This window comes from Chiloscyllium punctatum, chromosome 9 (genome assembly GCF_047496795.1).
Source record: "Chiloscyllium punctatum isolate Juve2018m chromosome 9, sChiPun1.3, whole genome shotgun sequence".
NCBI classification, from domain to species: Eukaryota; Metazoa; Chordata; class Chondrichthyes; order Orectolobiformes; family Hemiscylliidae; genus Chiloscyllium; species Chiloscyllium punctatum.
In genome coordinates, this window is record NC_092747.1 from 48,912,291 (window position 1) to 48,930,267 (window position 17,977).

Sequence of the window (17,977 nt, forward strand, 5' to 3'; positions counted from 1 at the left end):
CAGTGGGTTGTTTGGTGCGTGTTCCGGAGATGTTCTCTGAACCATTCCAAGTTGGCGTCCTGTCTCCCTAGTGTACAGGAGACCACATCGAGAGTAACAGACACAGTAGATGAGGTGTTAAGATGTGCAGGAAAATCTCTGCTGGATGTGAAAGGATTCTTTGGGACCTTGGAGATGGGCAAGATGTGGTGCAGGTTTTACACTCTTGCGGTGGCAAGGGAAGGTGCCAGGTGTGGACAGTGGGTTGTTGGGTGGGGGGGGGAAGCGTGGACCTAATGAGGGAGTCTTGGAAGGAATGGTCTCTGTGGAATGCTGTTGGGGTGGGGAGGGAGGGAGGGAAATATATCTCTGGTGGTGAGGTCTGACTGTAGGTGGTGGAAATGGCAGAGGGTGATGCCCTGTATCCATAGATTGATGGGGTGGAAGGTGAGGACAAGGGGGGAGTTCTATCCTTTTTGCAGTTGGAGGGGTGGGGTTTAAGGGCAGAGGTGAAATTGCAGTACCATCTGGGATGTTCTGGAGTGAAATTGCTCCTCCAAGGAGCAGATGAAGCAGAGGAATTGGGGACAAAGGATAGTGTTTTTACGGGAGGGGATGTGGGAAGAGGTGTAGTCTAGGTAGCCATGGGAGTTGGTGGGTTTGAAGTAGATGTCCATGTTGAGTCGGTCGCCAGAAATGGAGATGGAGAGGTCTAGGAAGGGGAGGAATGTGTCCAAGATGATGCAGGTGAACTTGCAGTCAGTGTGGAAGGTGTTTGTGAAGTTGAGGAAGTGTTCAACCTCCTCTTGGGAGCATGAGATGGTGCCAATACAGGCATCAATGTAGTGGAGGAAAAGATGGGGAATAGTGCCAGTGTAACTTCGGAAGATGGACTGTTCAATGTACCTAACAAAGAGGCAGACATAGCTGCCTGGCTATTCCTGAACACTTCCCTCACTTCCACTTCCCTGTTGCTCAGTACCCAAAAACTTATGTCTTGAACATACTCAACGATTGAGCCTCTGTAGTCTTGCGGTGTGGAAATTCCAACAATTCACCAGTTTTTGAGTAAAGAAATTCCTCCACATCTCAGCCTTCAATGGCCTGCCCCAGCACTTATCCTTGAGGTACCCCAATAGTAAGTAGCCTGCCATCAGAGAATGTTCTATTTATTCCTAATCTCGGTTTTCTATTTATTATTCAATTATCAATCTGTAATATTATATTCTACCAAATTCTATACATTTAAATGCATTCACCACTCTCCTGTGGGTGAACAGTAAATGTTAATAGTTTCTCACTCAGGATGACATGGAAGGAAACTATTACTATACTATACTAGTGATCTTATCCATTACTGGTCCTTGTACTTTTAGGTGGCAGAGGTTGTAAATTTGAAGGACTCTGTTGAACAAACTATGGCAAGTTGCTACAATGCACCTTGCAGAAGATACATACTGCTGTTACTCTGTCTGGTTGGTGATGAATGCTCAAGACAGTGATTGTGATGTCCATCAAAAATGTGGATTTGTCTCGGATGGGTGTCAAGGTTTTTAATCTCGTGGAGCAGCATTCAGCCACACAAATGGAGAATATTCCATTCCACTCACAACTTCTGTCTTGTAGGTGGTGGACAAGCTATGGAGAGTCAGTTGGTGAGTTACTAGAGACCCCTGTCTGGATTTATGAGTCAGATTGCAATTTCTGCATAGGATATTGTTTGAAGTGGTTAACGATCTGCCTGCTGAGGGACAATATCTTCCCAGCTTAGCACTTCTGTTTTGGAAATGTTGTAGATCTATTGTAGTGCTTAGTGTAACTTAGTTTGTCAGTATTTCGTGAACAATTGTATCTTCAATGGACACCCAGCAACAACTGTATTATACAATGTCCATTTTTGTGAACCAGCATGCCATACTGACAGGAATCTGTGCATTTAAACCTTATTCTTATAGCGTTCAAGAACTAAGACATTTTTCTAAAGTATTTTTTAAAATCTATGTAGAGAGAAAAACTTGCTTTTGTTCATCATTTACCTGGCGTGATTTCGCAATTTTAAAATATTTACCACATTTAATAAATAACATTAAATAATGTTCATATTACAAACTTTATATATTAACCAGTTTTTGCTTCTTCATTAAACAAGTTTTGTTTTATAATACATTTTTTTCTTTATGAAAGAAACTTGGTTAATGGTCCTTTTTATTCCAAGTCTAATATTGAGAAAACATACAATGAGCCATAATGAGAACCAGGTAAAATAATTACATTTATGTTGTGAATAGTGTAGTAGTGGGTCTAAAAAAGGTTGCACACCTCCCATTTTGGTATAACAAAGATGGTTAGGTTTAAGGCATTACCCTGAGGGATTACTGCAGCTTTACCCTTGGGTTGAGATTATTGCCCTCAAGCAATCATCAAACCAGCTTCTTGTGGTTTACACAACTTCAGCCAACAGACAGCTCCCTCAACCAAATTCCCATTGACTTCATTAGTACAAGGACTCTTTGATACCACTTGGCCAAATGCCATCTTGGTGTCAAGGGCGATTACTGTCACCTCATTTCTGGAATTCAGCTCTTTATCCATGTTTGAGTCAAGGCTGTAATACAAATAATCTAAAAAGGAGCAGGAGTAGGCCATTCAGCCCCTCGAGCCTTCTCTGCCATTCATCTGATTGTAACCTCAAATCCACATTGGTGGCTAACCTTAACAATCTTTTGTTGCTCCACCCAACTTAATTAACAAGAATCTATCTACCTCTGCCTTAATAATAAAGGTCTCTTTTTCCACTAATGGTTTTCAGGAAGAGGACTCTCAACTTCATCTAAAAGAAAGAAACACCTAATCTGTCATAAATGGGGCCCACCACTGATTTTGAAACAGTGATCCCTATTTCTAGATGCTCCCATAAGAGAAAACATCCTCTACCCTACCAAGATCCCATTGGATTCTTCTACCTCTTACTGTTCTGAACCTCAGCACAGGCAAGATTATCCTATAAACCCTTCCTCATTACAATACAGTCATTAGCCTGATTAACCTTCTTTAAACTGCTTCCAATGCATTTACATTATTTCTTAAGGTTACCAATACTATGCACAGCTCTCCCTTGTATATTCTCATTGTGTCCTGTATAACCAAAACATCTTTTTTCTGTATTCACATAAAATATAATTTAAATCCTCTCTTACTCAATTTAGGAGTTGCATGGAGCAGTTTGGGTAGAAGAACCACTAGGAGAAAGTGAGGACTGCAGATGCTGGAGATTAGAGCTGAAAATGTGTTGCTGGAAAAGCGCAGCAGGTCAGGTAGCATCCAAGGAACAGGAGAATCGATGTTTCGGGCATGAGCCCTTCTTCAGGAATGAGGAAAGTGTGCTAAGCAGGCTAAGATAAAGGTTAGGGAGGAGGGACTTGGGGGAGGGGCGTTGGAAATGTGATAGGTGGAAGGAGGTTAAGGTGAGGGTGATAGGCCGGAGTGGGGGTGGGGGCAGAGAGGTCAGGAAGAAGATTGCAGGTTAGGAAGGTGGTGCTGAGTTCGAGGGTTGGGACTGAGACAAGGTGGGGGGGAGGGGAAATGAGGAAGCTGGAGAAATCTGAGTTCATCCCTTGTGGTTGGAGGGTTCCAAGGAGGAAGATGAGGCGCTCTTCATCCAGCCGTCGTGTTGCTATGGTCTGGCGATGGAGGAGTCCAAGGACCTGCATGTCTCTTCACCATGGACATCCAGTCCCTGTACACCTCCATCCCCTATCACGAAGGACTCAAAGCCCTCCGCTTCTTCCTTTTCCACTGTACCAACCAGTACCCTTCCACTGACACCCTCCTTCGACTGACTGAACTGGTCCTCACTCCGAACAACTTCTCTTTCCAATCCTCCCACTTCCTCAAAACCAAAGGAGTAGCCATGGTCATCCACATGGGCCCCAGCTAAGCCTGCCTCTTTGTAGGATATGTGGAACAGTCCATCTTCCGCAGCTACACTGGCACCACCCCCCACCTTTTCTTCCGCTACATCGATGACTGTATCAGCGCTGCCTCATGCTCCCACGAGGAGGTTGAACAGTTCATCCACTTTACCAACACCTTCCACCCCGAACTCAAATTTCCCTGGACTGTTTCAGACTCCTCCCTCCCCTTCCTAGACCTCTTCATTTCTATCTCGGGCGACCGAATCAACACGGACATTTACTATAAACCGACCGACTCCCACAGCTTCCTAGACTACACCTCCTCCCACCCTGCCCCCTGTAAAAACGCCATCCCATATTCCCAATTCCTTCGTCTCCGCCGCATCTGCTCCCAGGAGGACCAGTTCCAATACCGAACAACCTAGATATTCTTCAAAGACCGCACTTTCCCCCCAGACGTGATCGACGATGCTCTCCACATCTCCTCCACTTCCCGCTCCTCCGCCCTTGAGCCCCGCCCCTCCAATCGCCACCAGGACAGAACCCCACTGGTCCTCACCTACCACCCCACCAACCTCCATATACATCGTATCATCCGCTGTCATTTCTTCCACCTCTAAACGGACCCCACCACCAGGGATATATTTCCCTCCCCTCCCCTATCAGCGTTCCGAAAAGACCACTCCCTCCGTGACTCCCTCGTCAGGTCCACACCCCCCACCAACCCAACCTCCACTCCCGGCACCTTCCCCTGCAACCGCAAGAAATGCAAAACTTGCGCCCACACCTCCCCCCTTATTTCCCTCCAAGGCCCCAAGGGATCCATCCATATCTGCCACAAATTCACCTGCACCTCCACACACATCATTTACTGCACCCGATGTGGCTTCCTCTATATTGGGGAGACAGGCTGCCTACTTGCGGAACGTTTCAGAGAACACCTCTGGGACACCCGGACCAACCAACCCAACCACCCGTGGTTCAACACTTCAACTTCCCCTCCCACTCCACCAAGGACATGCAGGTCCTTGGACTCCTCCATCGCCAGACCATAGCAACACGACGGCTGGAGGAAGAGCGCCTCATCTTCTGCCTAGGAACCCTCCAACCACAAGGGATGAACTCAGATTTCTCCAGTTTCCTCATTTCCCCTCCCCCCACCTTGTCTCAGTCCCAACCCTCGAACTCAGCACCACCTTCCTAACCTGCAATCTTCTTCCTGACCTCTCTGCCCCCACCCCCACTCCGGCCTATCACCCTCACCTTAACCTCCTTCCACCTATCGCATTTCCAACGCCCCTCCGCCAAGTCCCTCCTCCCTACCTGCTTGGCACACTTTCCTCATTCCTGAAGAAGGGCTCATGCCCGAAACGTCGATTCTCCTGCTCCTTGGATGCTGCCTGACCTGCTGCGCTTTTCCAGCAACACATTTTCAGCTAGAAGCACCACTAGACTTGGACCTTCATTTGAAATGCTCTTGGGCCCACAGACATTACTGGATACAGTGTGCTCTGCTGTTTATTTATCAATATGGAAGCAATTGAATTGGCTGAAGCCTGGTAACTGTGTTTGTGGAGGTGTCAGGGGTCCCAGATGAAGCACTGACTCAGTACTGAGGGCTAAAGATGGTTGAAAGCAATCTTTTGCACCAACCTGCTGGGCAATTATTCAAAGGGACACTTTAAGAAACATCCTCTTCTGTTAGTTGCTTTAATTGCCTACTAGTGTTCACAACTGGATGTGGCAGGAAAAGAGCTTGATCTGACTCGTTGGTGGTGGGATTACTTAGCTCCCACAACCAACAAGTCAGATCACATGATGCTTCTGCTGTTTAGGATTCATGTAGATCCACTGGGTGTTTTCAGTGTTTTTTTTCCCACATTTACAGCATCTGGACTAATTTGCAAATTTTTTTAAAACAATATCTTTCTAACAATCCTTTCCTCATATACTTTGCTTTCTAATGAAGCATCTGCTTTCTGTTTTTACACCTTAACTGCTTTTGAAACTGATTTTTGCTAGTTACAGGTCAGCCACACTTAACATGTGGAAAAACGTGAGACTTTACATTTTAGTTTCATTTTGTATAAATTCAAATTAAAAATGAATCTTCCAGCTCAGTGAGCAAACCTACATTCAAATTAAATAATTATGTAAAAATAAGTGAAATAAGGGAGGATCCTGTGTACTGTCAAAGTAAATTACTGGCACTCCTGATAAACTGGCAAAAGTTATATACCTCAAATACTATGAAATTTACTGTATTATTCTGTCTAATTATTATAGTACTTCAAAATTTACCTCAATGTAAATATTTGTTGTTCGATCGAATGACCACACAAAATATCAACAGTTTTTCAATTCTGAGTCAATTTCTCCTCAAATACTGCAATGTCCGAGTAGTCAGTTGAGAGTGGACTCTCTGCTGTTAAGTTTTATCTAAGACAAAGTTGTATTATTGTTTAAATGATTTATACTGTAAGTAAAGTACAATAGTGATGTGTATACCCAGCATTATATTTCTATTACTTAGTGTGTTTTTACACTGATCGTGTGGACCTCTTGATTATCCAGAATATATTTTCACTTCTGGATGCACAGGTGCTGTTCACAAAAGGTTTGCTGTAGTAAAGGAGAAAGGACAATGTACAAGGAGGGCAATAGCAGCTTGGAGCTACAGCTGTCATTTTCCCCTACCCACCATGATATGAAATTGTCCCAACATAGAACATAAATTGCTACATGAGTCAACAGAAATACAGGTATTGTGTTTATTAAATTTATATTAAAACAAATTTAAATGATCCAACAGTATGAAAAGTTCTCTTGTGTGGAGTTTGTTACTATAAACAAGTGATCCTGAGGTGAAGACAATGCATTTTATATTGTAAAAATAAACTGGAATAGAATGAAAATAATACTCGTATTTCAGAAGTGTTGCTACAATGTTTTTATTTACGTTTTTTTGTCTAAAAATATGCATACAGGCATATTCCCTTGACAGTAAAATGGCTATTGATCCTAATTGCTAAAATGCACATTGCATAGAATAGGTAAGCAGACTATATTTTCCCCCAGAGAATGGATAAAGTGTCTCATGATGGAAAACTCAAAGGAGAATTACAAACTTAGTTACTGTAAATTTACAACTTGCAGGAAGCATAGAAATAATTAAATTTATAATGTACACCAGATTCAAATTCTGTTTGATATCAGATTGCACCATGAACTGAAAGAATTTCTTCAAACATTTCATTTTCAAAGGCAATTAAGGACAGCCAGCAATGCCCACATCTTATGAAATATAAAAATGTTACAACTTATGAACTCTGCAAGGTAAATGTCTTGGTAACTGAGAATATTATTATTAATAATATTATATATTAACAAAGTATTTAGACATTAAACTTGCTAAAACATCACGTTTCACTGACTAATTTTCAAAATTAAAGATTGCTTTAATTTACATATGCATAAGATGCTTCTGGAAATAGTCATTCCAGCTTTATTGCCAGATGGTTCCTTTGTTACACTGTTTAAAAACTGAACACAAGTTAGGAAATGATAGAATAAACTCACTGATGCAAGATTTTTGATGGGGCACTATGTTTGGGCTAGGGACATAGCTTGTATTTATAAGGTCCAATTGCCTGCTGTGCAGTACTAAAACTTGGTTTTTTGTTAACAGCATGAAATTTAGTCAAAATCTGTAGCTATGAATACAGCAATTCAACTTGTTTAAAAAAATACAGCATGCTCATTTTGATCTGAGTCCTATTGCAGGAAACAAGGCACAAGACTGACAACAGTTTGACATTTTTCTAATAACTTGAAAGAGAAAATTCCTTTTTGTGAATATGACAGCACAATTGCTACCTTGGGTACAGGAAGAAAATCTAATACTGTTTAAGTAACATCTTGTTTCACCTTTTTGAAATTAACTAAAAATAGAAAAATTATTTGCAGCATTTCACTGGTATCTCAGCTTGACATCTGGGCCCAATGACCTGACCTGCTGTGCCTGGCAACAGCAACAGGCCATGATTTTTGACTCTGACCCAAGGTACAGGACTCCTTTTCAAAGATTTGATGAACATATACACATCCATACTGTACATATCAGTACAATACAAATTAATTTGTAGCATATAGCTAAAATTAAAATCTACAGTTAAACTTATGATTTTATCAATTTTGTTTTGATTATACCCAAGGTTGCCATCCTGGAAATAATCGACTGAGGTTCTTGGGATCTCTGGCTTGCTGTATCAGGAGATTTACCTGTCCATCCACACTGAGGACAGCACCACTTTCAACTCCCTTCAGCTTTTCTTGTAGCCTTAGAAGTACACGTTCTGCTACTTTATTGATGCTTTTTACATCACTATTAAAAGAAAACGCAGTAGATAAATACATGTCAATATCTAGAAAAGCTGTACTGAACAGTAAGGCAGTGCAGATTTCAGGGAAGGCATTTGACAGATGATGTGTGAAGCACAGCAATGTGATGTGATTCATTTTTCTTACAGCAAGGAAAACCAATATAAATTAAATGCTCCAATTAAATCACTGCTCTTGCCCAGCTACAGTAATGTGGATAATTCTGATGTCATACTTTAGATGGGATGTCAGAGCCTTACAGACAGAATTTACTAACATGGTGTCAGGGGTGAAATGGTTCACATCTGTAGAGAGATGAGAAAATCCATGACTGTTCTCCTTAAAGGAGAGAAAATCAAGACAATATTAGATAGAGAGGTTCAAAATCTTAGAAGATTTTAGATTAAATATGGAGAAATTGTTTTCAGCAGCAGTAAACAAAAGATACAGATTTAAGAATTACTAAAACTAAAAATTACAGGAAGGGAAAAAAGATGCTTATAAAGTGAATAGTTTTTATCTGGAATATAATATTAAAAGTGATGGAAATAGTAGTAACATCAAAACTGAATTTTTAAAATATTTGAGTCACATTTGTCAGGCCACAGTAAAGGGAATAATTGGATAACTCTTTCAAAGAGTGACAAAGGCACAATGGTCTGACTGGATCCCATCTCTATTATAGATCATTTGATAAAATATTTAGGAAAGGTTGTTTAAAAACTTAAGGCAAATACATTGGTTTTAAAGAGGGTCTTAAAGGTAGGGAGGAATACACATAGGTTTGTGTGGTTAGACAAATCAATAGGAATAAATAGGGAAATCCATGAAGGGACTGAATACAATGAACTCTGAATTTGAAGTGCTTGTGGACAAATAAACAAAGGATTGATGGGTGAGTAGGACCGAATGAAGTGTGGAAGATGGGCAGTAGAGTTTTGATTACTGATGATTGAGGCCAGTAAGGAAAGCATGAGGATAATTATGCTCATGCAGAAAAATGTTGAAGCCTAAGCACAACTTTGAGTTACACCTGGCATTTTTATTGATAAATTTTGGTAATTCACCATCACTGATTTGCCCTTGGTTCTCTCAGAAAAAAAAAATCACTTCAAACAAATGACATTAAAAACACACTCAAAAAGTAATTCACTGGAATCTGAACGAGTCGGATTTATATATGTTCAGCTAGAGTCAGTATCTACTATGACTCTGTGCTGTAAATATTGTAAAGGAGCGCTTGCTCTCCTTTATTTATCCTTTGGAATTGTGCATTCAGGAAAGGCGACTACAGCATGTGGTGAATGGAATGCTAGTTAGGATAAAGATGGAACCTGACTTTTAAAAAAAAAGGTGAATTCATATAGCACAATTCTAACGATATATTACTTAACTACTTTTCAATTTCTTTAAATTTTCCTATGATATTGAAAATGCAACGTTGCTCTGTGCCTATGTATAAAATGTTCACATGCAATTGACATCCTTGCCTTGTGTTCCTGAAGATGTATTAATGCTGATTTTGCAAATTACAGTGAAATAGCATTTTTGCCCAATTGGTTGGTTTGTCTTTTTAAAAATAAAAGTACAGCTTCAGGGCATTTTGTAGAACACTGCCGATTTTTCTCTTTGCTATTCTGTTTGTTCGAGGGAATTGTACTCGGTGGAAATAGTCCCTATTGAATAGATGAGCATTTCTTTGGGAATTCCACTTGTGTTAGTGAGCATGATGAGGCATTTTACAAGCAGGACGAGTAAAAGCGACTTGACCTGAGCAGACCTACTCCCATCCAATGAAGTAAGTGAAAATTTAATCCAAAAGTTACTTGGATAAGTGAGAGGACAAATATTGTTGCTGTGTATGCTTAATAAAGGATGAAGGTGCTGACTTCTTGTGTGATCCTAACTTCATACGTTTGCCCATCTCTGGGTGGTCATGTCAAAGATAATGGAAGCTTTGAATTTTCATGAGGCCAGTATCTTTCAAACATCCTCAGGTGGATGTGAAATGAACAGATGCCTTTAAGAGGGAACTAGATGAAATAGGGCAAAAGTATGAACTAGTTGGAGCGAATGACCTGTCTTTGTATTGCAAATTCAGTATATCAAGAAAACAGGAACAAGTATACTTTCTTGGTTACTCTAGAAGTGAAATTCCATCTTTACTCTTTTGTCTGCATATAACTAGTTATTATGTGCCAAAATATGACAAATGCCTCTCATCATGTGCTATAATAGGTGTGTACATAGGTTCATCCATGTTGTTTGGCTCCTGTTCTCTGTCGAGCACATTTCATGATGACATCTCAAGATTGGAAACATATTAGGCTGGACTATGGAAGCCTGACAGGGATGAGCAGAGAGAAAAAAAAAAATCGCTGTGCTGGTTTGATTATTGTCAAATAAGCCAGTTGGAGATGCACTGGCCACTTGCCTGCAAGCATCAGGTAGACAATTAAAGAGACTATTAAGACCAGTGCAGGGAGGTGGCTCCCAGTATCAGAATTGGGATTGGGATGTTAGTGTTCATCAGTTAACATTGTGGCTCCCCCTTCCCAACAGTAAAAATATTGGCTAGTACTTTCAACTCAAGATTCCCTAACCTGCCTTTACAAGCATCACTAGGCTGCTGCTCTCTTAGTACAGGAGTATTCGTCTGTTAGTGTTGACAGCCCATCAGCTGTTCTTAACTGGATTGTGAGCACGCCCTCTAATCATTCATTGGTCAGCCATTCAAAAATCATAGCAGGTGTGTCACATTGCTGTTTTTTGGGGTTCAGACATATTGTTCTGACATTGGGGTCCTGAGCCAAAATGAAAATCTGGTTTACTGTGCAAGGAATCGGTGGCACAAGCTATAACTCCATAATGCATAGAATAACAATACGCTAAGTCACAATGGAATCTTATTAATATTGCCACAGCATAGATATTATAAACTGTTGTTAATTTCTTACGTGGTTTTTCTATCACACTCTGACTCATCTCCTGTTATGGTAGAGTTGAGTGTGGAATGGAGATCTGCATCTTCTTCAGGTCTCTGCTGTAGATAAAGTGCTTTCAAAGGATTCATGGTCCAGTCAAAAAGAGGGTCATACAACAACACCTGCAAAGTATGGAAAGAGGAGAGATAAGAGGTAGGTCTATATGACTAACAATAAGAACATACCTTAACAAAAACTTCATCCTAACATGCAAAATTAACACAGCTTCAAAGTCCTAACTTTTCAAAAGTGTAGATGACACCAAAACAATAAAAACCATAACGAAGTGATAATCAAAGCAGATCCAGAATTTACAGTTGTCATAGCATTTTCAATACCAGCAATTGCAATCATTACTCTGTGAGACTGACAGCAACTTGCAATTTCTAAATATGCCCAGGTCAGCAATCCAGAGGTCCTGCTCCTTCACAGGTTTATTTTTTGAGGTCCTGTGAGATAGAAATCAATTGGATATCATTGCACTGACTTGAATTTCCATTTTGTATGCTATCATTCTCACTGCAAAAAATGTGAAAAGTTGAATGTGGTGGTGAAAAAGATAATGGGGCTGAAGTAGTGGTAGAAGTGAGAAATGCTGTGGAAGTGGAAGCAAACAGCTTTAACGTTAAACAGGATGTAATGTGTAGCCCAAGACAAAGCAAGAGATAAAATAAAAAATAATCTCTCTGAGCATTTGGTTGGGATTAGAGTTTGGATTTAACAGCAATTGACTGGAGAGCTTGATAGGGCTAAAGATGATCATTTATGTCCTCTTCATATTTAACCATCCAAAGATGACGGACAGATTGAACTGGCTATCATCAGTAGGCAAGCAATAGGTGGCAGGCTTGTGGATAAATATTACTGAGAAAGAGACAAGAAAGAGGAAGAACTGTGGCTAAAAGTAGGCTGCACTTGGATAGATGTGAATGACAGTAAATAAGGCTAATCCCATGGAGCTGAGTGAGAAGAATGTTGAAGGTAACATTATAACCAACCATCATGAATTATGCAGAACGGTCAAGGAGGAATACTTCACCATGGTCAGTCATAGACTCTGTGACTTTGGATCAGGGTTATCTCAATGCTTGAGAACTGTTGAAGCTAATCTGAAGAAATTCAAACAGAAAATTTTAAGAGAGATTTACATGGCACTAAACCTTGATGACATGATTGAAGACTTTATAAAGGAACAGGAAATTAGAAACTGGTTTGCAATCAGACCACATAAATGAGTGGAGCTTGTCCATTTTAAAGAAGGGACTTGACAGTGTCAGAGAAAAAGGCACCGATAATGATGGGATTAGAAAGAAAGTTTGAGTGCAGAGGAGAGTAATAGTAAGATATGGGTCTCATGGATGAGATGAGCTTGGAAGAAGGGGTTGGGGATAAGACTGAGTCGAAAATACAAAACTGCTGACCTTAAATGGCAGGTTTGAAACTGAAGTATAGGGAGCTGTAGAGATGGCTTCAGTCTTAGATAAAAACAAATTAATAAGCTGTTTGCATTTGTTTTTTGAGGTGAGAACAAAAGTCAGAGAGGACTTATCCTAAGCACGTGCATTTAGTATTTGTCTAATGGGGAAGTAGATTGGATTTTAAAAACTACCTCAACAATAGTTAATAAAGCTTCTTGTGAACTTCTCATAACCTCCATAGTCTTTTCACAACATCTGAAAGATAGAACAGAAATGTTATTGGATACATGTTAGCATCGCATTCATTCACATTTAGAATCTAAATTCATTCCCCTCTTCAGATTAAGTTATCAGTCTTTGCTGACTGCAAGCTTCAAACAGGTAGTTATCAACAAAATACATTCTAATAGGTATTAATTTACAATCTTGATGATACTATAATTGTTAATGTAGAAAATTGAAACTTTGCAAGTGCGCAGTGGAAGGTGCACTTTAGAAGAACAATATTCAATATTAAACAGAAAAGAGGGCACTGCACAGTATATTGTTCAGATCTAGAATGTACTATGATAAACTTGACAATGCTCAATACTGCCCCAAGAGGTGTAAAACCTGTGCCCACACCTCCCCCCTCACATCCAGCAGAGATTTTCCTGTACATCCATGTACCTACAACACTTCTAGTGCACAGCACTGGAAGATGGCTCAATGACACCTTATCAAAGGAGGATAGGGATGAGTTAGTTTTTCCATCGATGCTCACATTCAATAAAAGAATCTTTTAAAAATTGAGATAAATTATAAGTTATAACATGTAGCAATTTATAACTAAATCTGTTGGAAGAGATAAAACACGGTGAAAATGAGAAAGAAAAATATAGATAAAAAATGGGTAATTGAACTATGTAGCCGAGCACTAAGAGTGTTCATGCAACCATAGAGATGATTCAAAACACAGTTTTTGCAGTAGGTGGAGATGTCCATAGAGAGTATGTGAAACACGCTGTCAATTAAGTGTCTTTCTGGTTCAGTGGTAAAATAAATTCTATATTTATATTCAAAGCTACCTCAGAAATATAGGATAGCATTGTGGCACACTATTCTTCAGAATGTTTTACTTTCTCTCTCTTTTCCATGACCCCTACGTCATGTGTCATCCTTAATTATGTGTCTTAGCAGGATAATGACCAAGAACACATGAAGTTAGATTAGATCAATTATCCCTCTTTGCATAGACGCAGTCTTTGCTCACAACCAGCTCATGATAGCACAATTAAGGTAAATACAGGGTGACCCTCATGTCCCTGGAATAGATTTCCATGGTTTCTGTTACCCGCGGCTTACCGCGCCCTGAACATATTTTAGGGAACCAAGGACCAGGAAGCTGCTGGGAAGGTATGTTTCCCATTGAAATTAATGGGTTCGCTCCTATCTGCAGTAGGTCCTGGAAAGTACCTCCCGCGGTTACGGGAGACTACTGTAACACTGTGGACAGATATTAATCACTGCAGCATGAAATCAACTTAGCAATTTCAACTTGGCTGAGTGGTATCAGCTTCTTTACAGGACTGGTTTTGCTATTACAGAGTATTTTGTAGCTTTCAGATGCTGGTGAATGTTCAAGGCTTTAATTAGATAAACAGGTAGAAGACTAGTAAGCTTTAAAGATTTAACCCTCTAAATTCATAGACAGAGTCATACAGTATGGAAACAGACCCTTCCAAATGTCTTTTAAATGTTGTAGCTGTACCTGCATCCACCATTTCCTCTGAACGTTCATTCCACATATGAACCACTCAGTGTGTAAAAAAAAAAGTTGCCTCTCATGCCTACAGTGTGGAAACAGGCATTTCGGCCCAACAAGTCCACACCAACCCTCCAAAGAGCAACCTACCCAGACCCATTTCCCTACCCTATTATCCTATATTTACCCCTCTGCACCTAACCTACACATCCCTGAACACTATGGGCAATTTAGCATGGCCAATTCACCTAACCTGCACATCTTTGGAGTGTGGGAGGAAACCGGAGCACCCGGAGGAAACTCATGCAGGTATGGAGAGAATATGCAAACTTCACATAGACAGTCGCCTGAGGTTGGAATTGAACCTGGGTCCCCGGCGCTGAAAGGCAGCAGTACTAACCACTGCGCCACCGTTCTGCCCCAAAATCTTTCCTTTTTAAATCTTTCTCCTCTCACTTTAAAAATATGCTCCCTAGTTTTGAACTCCCCCAGCCTACAGAAAAGACCTTTGCTACTCATCCAAGTCCTTCATTATTTTATAATCCTCTGTAAGTCCACCACTCAACTTCCCACGCTTCACTGATAAAAAATCCCAGCCTATCTTTATGACTCAAATGCTCCATTCCTGACAACATCCTGGTAAATCTTTTCTGAACCCTCTCTAATTTACTAATATCATTCCTATAGCAGGATGACCAGAACTGCATACAGTCCTCCAGAAAAGGCCTCACCTGTACAACCTCAACATGATGTTCCAACTCCTATAACTCCTAAGTCTGAGCAATGAAGGCAAGCGTGTTAAATGCCTTCCTAACCACCCTGTCCAACTGTGACGCAAACTTCCTGGAAATTGTTTCGCCAGGAAACCTCAATCAGGTTGGGCCTCTAATTAATGGAATTTCAAAGAAAAGGATCATATTGAGACAAATCAAATTCTGAGGGAGCTTGGCAGCATAGATGGTGGGAAGATGTTGCCTTTTGTGAGGGTGTCTAGAAATAGGTGGCACAGTTTAAAAATAAGGGGTCTCCCACTTAATTAGTTTTTGTAATTCTCTTCCACAGAGAGCAATGGAGGCTGGATCACAGTATGTTCAAACCTAGGTTAAGCAGATATCATAACAAGAAGAGTTTAGGGTTATTAGGGATATGCAGGAAGGTGGAGTTAAGGCCACACCAGATCAACCACATTATTGAAGCAGGTTTGATGGGCTGAACAGCCTTCTCCTGCTCCTATTTCTTATTATCTTATGGAATTATGGATTAATTGGCAATAACTTGCTAAATCACAGTTTGAATTTGAAACTGCAGTTCAATCATGGAGCACAAAAAGAGACAAAGAAACTGTAAGAGCATACTGAAATTTAAGTAAATTAAGTCACATTAGATGCTTCATAAATTTGAAGATAGAACATAGTCCAGTCCATGTGCATAAAATTTATCTGTATTTCAATTAACAGGAACATTGATGGAATCTAAATTTCATCCATCTGCCTGTTAATTTATGTAGATAAACTCATGCAGATTTATGGTTAATCTGTACTTTTTTTTTTTTAAAAGTTGCTGATTGAGAAAAGTATAGTGCTGTAATTGACACAAAAACAGCTTCATGCACTTACCTTCTGAAAACACCTTCCACACCAGTGATACCCATTCCATCTACTATGTCCCTGGTCAGTCGGAATGGAACCGTCTCAGGAGTAGGAAGAATTTTTCCTTGCTCAAATGCAACCCCTATTATGAGAGTGAAATGCGTAAGGTGTGCAAGTATCTTTCTTTCTTTCTTGTTTTAAGAAATATGGGTAATGCTCATGACGGCTACTATTTTGTGGCCGTGCGATATTCTCTTACATCCAGAACTATGCTCACAGACTCTCAGAGTCTCTATGGACAGTGTTGTTGTGTGAGACTATCTGAACTATACACAACTGATCTGCCTTTGTCATAAATGCTAACTTGGCTGTGTTTTGACATTTGCAGTTTTTATTACACTTTATTTCCAAGCTGTTTCATGGTTACTCATTCAAAAAGGATTTTAGGGAACCATTTTCCCTGTAGAAACAAGGCAGAATGCTTTCACAGTTTAAAAATGTGTTGCTGGAAAAGCGCAGCAGGTCAAGCAGCATCAAAGGAGAAGGAGAATCGACATTTCGGGCATAAGCCCTTTGGGTACAGTGGGAATTCTGGCACAAAGTGAGTATAGTACACCAGTATGTTGTGTTACTACAATGCCAGAGGGTGGGGTGGGAGAATGAAGTCCTCATTTTAGCAAGTATGAAATAAAGTTTAAAATACTTGATTTGTAGAATTAATAGTTTTCGCCATCCTGTATAGTAGTGAACGAGTCAAGCATTAATTCAGCTTACATTATCGGTAGTTATGTATATATTCACTACGGCTACTAAGTACTTACCCAAATCGATATGAACAAGTTCAGCCGAATCCTCGTCTATGAGGATGTTTTGTACGTGTCTGTCACCAAGGCCAACAATGTAGCAAACTAAAAAGAAAGAGTTTCAATAATATAACATCTAGAGTAGGAGCATAAAGTTGGAAATGGTACAGATCAATCTCCATGTGGTAGCTCATAAAGGCTTCCTCCTCACCTTACTGTATGTTGCAGAGTGGTGTCTCTCAAGTTACATGTAACTCCCTCTCAAATAGAGATAGATAGTCCACAAATTCCTTTGTGAACCATTGCTAATTCTTATTTAGTTTATTACAATTAGTTGAATTGTTAATTGCTGTAGAGTCATTTTTCAAGGCATGATTCATTTAAAATTGTTAGTTGAAATTTTTTTGTTTATTTCCTCCAACTTTCTCTTTTTGTGTTATAGAATCACACAGCATGGAAACAGACCCTTCGATCCAACTAGGCCACACCAACCATGTTTTCAAACCATACTAGTCCCACTTGCCTGCATTAGGCCCTTATCCCTCCAAGACTTTCCTATTCATGTACTTATCCAAATTTCTTTTAAATGTTATAACTGTACCTGCATCCACCATTTCCTCCGGAAGTTCACTCCACATATGAACCATTCCTTGTGTAAAAAAATGTTGCCTCTCATGTAGGCCACTGTTGGAATAGTGCATGCAATTCTGGTCTCCTTCCTATCAGAAAGATGTTGTGAAACTTGAAAGGGTTCAGAAAAGATTTACAAGGATGTTGCCAGGGTTGGAGGATTTGAGCTACAGGGAGAGGTTGAACAGGCTGGGGCTGTTTTCCCTGGAGCGTCGGAGGCTGAGGGGTGACCTTATAGAGGTTTACAAAATTATGAAGGGCACGGATAGGATAAATAGACAAAGTCTCTTCCCTGGGGTAGAGGGAGTCCAGAACTAGAGGGCAGAGATTTAGGGTGAGAGGGGAAAGATATAAGAGAGACCTAAGGGGCAACTTTTTCACACAGAGGGTGGTACATGTATGGAATGAACTGCCAGAGGATGTGGTGGAAGCTGGTACAATTGCAACATTTAAGGGGCATTTGGATGGGTATATGAATAGGAAGGGTTTAAAGGGATATGGGCCAGGTGCTGGCAGGTGGGAATAGAATGGGTTGG

At 40.3% G+C, this 17,977-nt stretch overlaps 1 protein-coding gene across 3 annotated transcripts in view; it reads right to left on the reverse strand.

Moving 5' to 3' along the window:
* Positions 1-6,830: 6,830 nt before the first annotated feature.
* atm (ATM serine/threonine kinase) overlaps positions 6,831-17,977 on the reverse strand; it is a 169,011-nt gene continuing 157,864 nt past the window's right edge. For all 3 annotated transcript variants that reach the window (XM_072577464.1, XM_072577465.1, XM_072577466.1), the window contains exons 59-63: positions 16,830-16,916; positions 16,036-16,150; positions 12,867-12,930; positions 11,231-11,379; positions 6,831-8,277 (exon numbers count right to left, since the gene is read on the reverse strand). In XM_072577464.1, the coding sequence (XP_072433565.1) occupies positions 8,097-8,277; positions 11,231-11,379; positions 12,867-12,930; positions 16,036-16,150; positions 16,830-16,916 (596 nt within the window). In that variant the 3' untranslated portion in view covers positions 6,831-8,096. The remainder of the gene's footprint in view (positions 8,278-11,230; positions 11,380-12,866; positions 12,931-16,035; positions 16,151-16,829; positions 16,917-17,977) is intronic.